The sequence below is a fragment of the Haematobia irritans genome, chromosome 3, assembly GCF_050003625.1.
Source record: "Haematobia irritans isolate KBUSLIRL chromosome 3, ASM5000362v1, whole genome shotgun sequence".
Classification (NCBI taxonomy): domain Eukaryota; kingdom Metazoa; phylum Arthropoda; class Insecta; order Diptera; family Muscidae; genus Haematobia; species Haematobia irritans.
The window spans coordinates 175,799,868-175,804,741 of record NC_134399.1 but is presented as its reverse complement, the minus strand read 5'-3'; the positions used below and the strand labels follow the sequence as shown (position 1 = coordinate 175,804,741).

Genomic DNA, 4,874 nt, shown 5'->3' with positions numbered 1-4,874 from the left:
AGAAAAATATAAATTATTTTGAGTTTCTTCATTGCTGCTTTTTTATTCGTTTAGAATTGAAAAAAAAAAATATTTATGTACTCATTTCACCACGCCACTGTATGCCCCATATTGGATAAATTTTAAACTAAACCCTTTCCATGATGTACTAAAATATAAATAAATTGATTTAATGTCCCATTTTTTTAAAGTTCGTTATGGACAAACCCCTAACATCTGCAGCATGTTTAAAATAATAACAACAGCAATTTTTAAATATTGTATTTTCGTCATAAAATAAAAATAGCAAAATAATACTTTATAAATAATCGTAAGAAAACTAAATCGTTTAACTTAAAATGCCATATAAATAATTAACTAAAATCTTGTCTTACTCTCATCATCCAAAGCTGGATACTGATAGAAGACACGATTCTTATCCAAAGCTACACTCACAGCACTCTGGGGTATTTCCATTTGTAAAAAGAAATTATTTTTCCATAATCTATTATCATAGGATTTTACCGGTTGTCGATGAATACCCAAAAGACGATTTCGAATTTCTATGAGGCCCACAGATTCGGGTAGTACGAGCTGAACCAGTACAATACATACGGCCGTTAGGCACATGGTTATAGTCGTTATAATCCAAAGTGCAGACCAATAATCCTCATTTATAGATTCGAATTTTAAAATTTCCATTATGATCATTTCCAATGAGTAAGCCATAGCCAAAGTTAGCTCAGTGTAGAGGAAAGGAGTAGCTTCCACTAGCATTTGCAAACCAATACTCGAATAAACACCCATACAAATGTAATAGAAACAAAGGAATATGAAACAGTCTTCAGTGTGTGAATCGGAATATACACCCAATATGGCAGCAGATATGGTGATTTTTATTAGTCCAAACATCAGGTAAACCAATTTCGGTTTATAACGCAAGAGCAGTAAAGATCCCAAAATGCATCCACTTGTATACAGTAAATAGGGTAAATACAAATGACCACTATGTGTATAGCCCTCTGTAGAACTTTTCATAAGTTCCAAATACGTCCATGAATAGAAGCAACAACGTTCCACAATAAATATGAAAGCTATAGCCACTACTGACCACTGAATATTTCTCTTGAGGCAGTAATCATCACGTCCAACGAAAAGAGAAACTATGGCTTTTCTCTCGGCATAGATCAATTTCTCTTCATTCAAAAGATTATAGACTAAATCGCAGGAACTTTTATAATCCTGGCATTGACATTGTTGTAAAATTTCATTGATGATGACACCGGTTATGGCCAACAGGGATATACCGAATATAACCCACCCAGCAATTTTGGGTTGTAGTTCGTCAAATATAACGAACCCTGTAGTTAGACCTCCGAAATACATGGCATTACCAAATGCTATACGTGCCGGTCGACAACCATTTAAGTCAACTCGCAAGGAGATGTAATTATAACATGGCAAATATACGATGACCATTGATCCGAATATGAAGTAGAAGGATATGTCTGGAAGAAAAATTTGAGTTTAGTCCTTGGGAATCGTATATAGATTAAATGAAAATAAATAAAATACATGAGCTTAATGAAATTTTAAGCATCGATATACAGTTCGGTGGAATCTATCGAGATTGAAGTTGCTGCCAGATGGGTTGGGTTGGCAAGAGAGACGCCTAGAGGATCTCCGTGATGTGTGGAGAATGGTGGTGAGATTCAGAAGTTACAGGGAACTGTTTTGGTTGCAGATATCAGACCATAGTTGGGGCAGCATCGATCGGTCTTTCTTTCATCATCGCTAACAGTCGATGATCATCTCCCCAGTAAAATATTTGATATGCAATTAGATTCAGCTCTCTAAACCGCACCGGATGCACCGTCTTCAATGACGCCTTAATTATCTCTTGGCTGATATTGACCATAACGACATTGATTATTTGTCTTTTCTGACAAAACCACAAAGGAAAGATTTTTTTGCATCGCATCGTTACTGGAGAAAAAAGTGAATCCACTACGACTATCCTAAGCGGATAACTCAAAGGATTGACCCGGTCATGCATCACTATCGACGTCAAAACCGAATATCTATTGGAAAAAAACTTATATTATGTATTTGGTGGTATCAGCAGGGTGTGATGTGCTATGAGCTGCTGCAACCGAGTGAAATAATCGCAGGAACTGTGTACTAGAACTCACTTAATGCATCTCAATTCAAACATCTGCAATAGCTGATCAGTAACAGCCGTTTAACAAATTAAAAGCTGATCAGCACGCAACATTGCATTTTCGAAAAGTTCCAAGATTCCTACATTGAAAAGGCATCGTTTGGTTGGTTCATACATTTTTGGCGGTAAAAGAAAATTTAGTTTGTTTATAATTTCGTTTCTCAGAGCTCACAATGTTCCTTCACCGATAGAATTATGGAGTCACACTGGACTCACAATTTTTTGCAACGCCAGGAGATTCCTCCATTGGTATCCACTAATGCTGGACGTCCATTGGGGGCGTCTTCGAGTGACAGGCGATGGCAACACGCAGAGCAGTATTTTCCAACACTTATTTGGACTCACACTGCTTGTACTGTTTCGAGCGTCTTCGACTGAAAGCCGATGGCAACCCGCAGAACAGTATTCTTCCACACCTGGAGATACCTCCTCTGGTATCCACTAATGCTGGAAGCCCACACCCAGAGAAGGAATATGATCACCTCAAACATGTCTTAAGAGCAAAATGTTATTTTTGGGTGGTGACCATGTAACATGGTTTTCGCAACCATGTTATTTTCTCGGAAATCATGTATCTGATTTCGGCAAGCAGGTTATATTTGACGAGAAAATAACATTTTAGTGGCAAACATGTTACATGGTCACCATACAAAAATAACATTTTGCTCTTGAAACAAGTTTGGGGTGATCATATTCCTTCTCTGCGTGCATATGAGTATGAATTATGAATTGCTTCGCGAATGAATTGCTTCGCGAATGTGTGTGAGTGTGAGTGAAATTTCAGTCACGCTCACACCTCTATTTAAGACGTCTTCCAGAGACTGCTGATGGCAATTCCCACCGCTGAAAAAACTCCTGTGTATGCAAGGCGGACATGCTAACCATTGCACCACAGTATTAGGTAGAAATGGGAGCCATCTCTACCTAATATGACGTGGAAAACAATCGTCCATTTAGATATCGAGGTTCTGGTTCACCTGTTTAGTGCATGACGTCAAAATGGTTGCTGAAGACATGTAAATGACTGCTCTCGCTTTGGTGCAGATTCCTGTCGACAATGAAGTCATCTCAATCTCGTTGGCATCTCTCACAGGATTTTGAAACAACCATCTGCATAGATATCGAGCTTCTGGTTCACCTGTTTAGTGCATGACATAAAAAAGGTTGCTGTTGATTTGGTACAGATTCCCTCCAACAAATAAATCCTTAAGCGAGGGTTTGTTAATCGTTGATGTTCACCTCAAGCGCATTGATATGTCTATCTAACATTACTTTGGATTTATCGTTTTTTTAATTAACTTACCCACATTTTCGGTTAGCAAAAATATAGCGCTAATAATGCTGCATATTAATCCATAGAATATGATGTAAAAATTTTCAAAGAGAAATTTCTTTTTTCGATATTTTCTTAGAAGCCAAGCGCCAGCCAAAAGTATACAAAGGAGAACACCAACAATGGAAAACCAAGTATCCCATACATTATCATAACCATGGACATATTTACAATAGTAACCATAATGGAAACCGCTTACAAATAAACAGGCAAAAACTACAAAACAAAGGAATTTTTCATATTAGTGAAAAAAATATCTCAAGAAAGGTATTAGACGGTATGACAGTATTTTTTCTTACTTAGAAAATCACAGAAAAAATACATTTCCAATTTTTTAATTTTAATAAAAAATAATCAAATCAGTCTAATACCAATTCGTTGTCATTCGCTTGCTAAATATCCGTGCTACTTTATTTATGGTTCGAGTTATACTATTTCTCCATGGCTATATCATCACATCACTCAGAAATTTCTTGTCTATTTTTATTAGGAAAAATATTTCTACCAACTCGATAGGTCGATTGAATCATGTCGAAGTCGAAGATAAAATACAACCACCTAGAAAATAAACAATCTGCGATGTAGAAGTGCAACTTGACTGAAAACAAATATTTCCATTTATATATTTTTCATCTATTCTATAGCTTCAATGATTTCCGATTTCCATATTGAAATTTACGTCTTATAGTGAAATCTTGAAATAGGTTTCATTCATCTCGATAAGATATATATTAATAATAACCCCGTAAATGTGGTATGTGTATGTGTGTATGGGTATGAGTATCAGAGATTCTAACATGGAGCACTATAATTAAAATCACATTCTTAGATATCAAATGACGAATGTAACCACCAATGTTTTCAGATGGTAGCATGAATCATTCATAGGGGTATTCACGTTAATTGTGGAATCATTGAAAGGAAATAGATATTTTTGAAAAAATATTACAATGTTATAAGAGCTTATTGGACATAATGAGGAAGGAATTGGTATTATTATGTTATTGAAAAAATGTCAGAAATCAATATACACAAACCTAGCTATACATATTTGATCGCCGGCTATGGCGACCATGGGTTTTATATGCCAATCTCTAATGGAAATAACATATAAGAACTCATCTTCCCAAATTTAATCATTTACACCACCACTGTGTATCATCCTTTATATAAATACAATCCTTTAATCTTTTTTTTTGTTTAATTTCGGTTAGTAATTAATACATTGATATCAAGCTAACAAAATTTTATCATAAAAAAAATTTACTTTATATTTATCAGGTTAACATAATAGTTTAACTTTAAATTAGAAGAATATTTTAAAAATCTGTGACATTGTAG

The 4,874-nt window shown here is 35.3% G+C and overlaps 1 protein-coding gene across 1 annotated transcript; it reads right to left on the bottom strand.

The window, feature by feature from the left end:
* Nucleotides 1-246: 246 nt before the first annotated feature.
* On the bottom strand, nucleotides 247-4,097 carry LOC142228533 (uncharacterized). The gene is made up of 3 exons (XM_075298987.1): nucleotides 3,833-4,097; nucleotides 3,504-3,749; nucleotides 247-1,487 (listed from the first exon to the last, which is right to left on the bottom strand). Exons 1-3 carry the CDS (start codon nucleotides 3,855-3,857, stop codon nucleotides 358-360), a joined length of 1,401 nt encoding a protein of 466 aa, XP_075155102.1. The 5' UTR covers nucleotides 3,858-4,097; the 3' UTR covers nucleotides 247-357.
* Between the last annotated feature and the right edge of the window lie 777 nt (nucleotides 4,098-4,874).

What these genes read in the sequence shown, in the direction of transcription:
- LOC142228533 (XM_075298987.1), bottom strand. Translation starts at nt 3,857, where the DNA reads ATGTATTTTTTCTGTGATTTTCTAA. An exon ending in TTTTTTCTGTGATTTTCTAA is followed by an intron (nt 3,750 to 3,832) that starts GTAAGAAAAAAT and finishes TTTGTTTTGTAG; the next exon opens with TTTTTGCCTGTTTATTTGTA. An exon ending in TTTGCTAACCGAAAATGTGG is followed by an intron (nt 1,488 to 3,503) that starts GTAAGTTAATTA and finishes TTTTTCTTCCAG; the next exon opens with ACATATCCTTCTACTTCATA.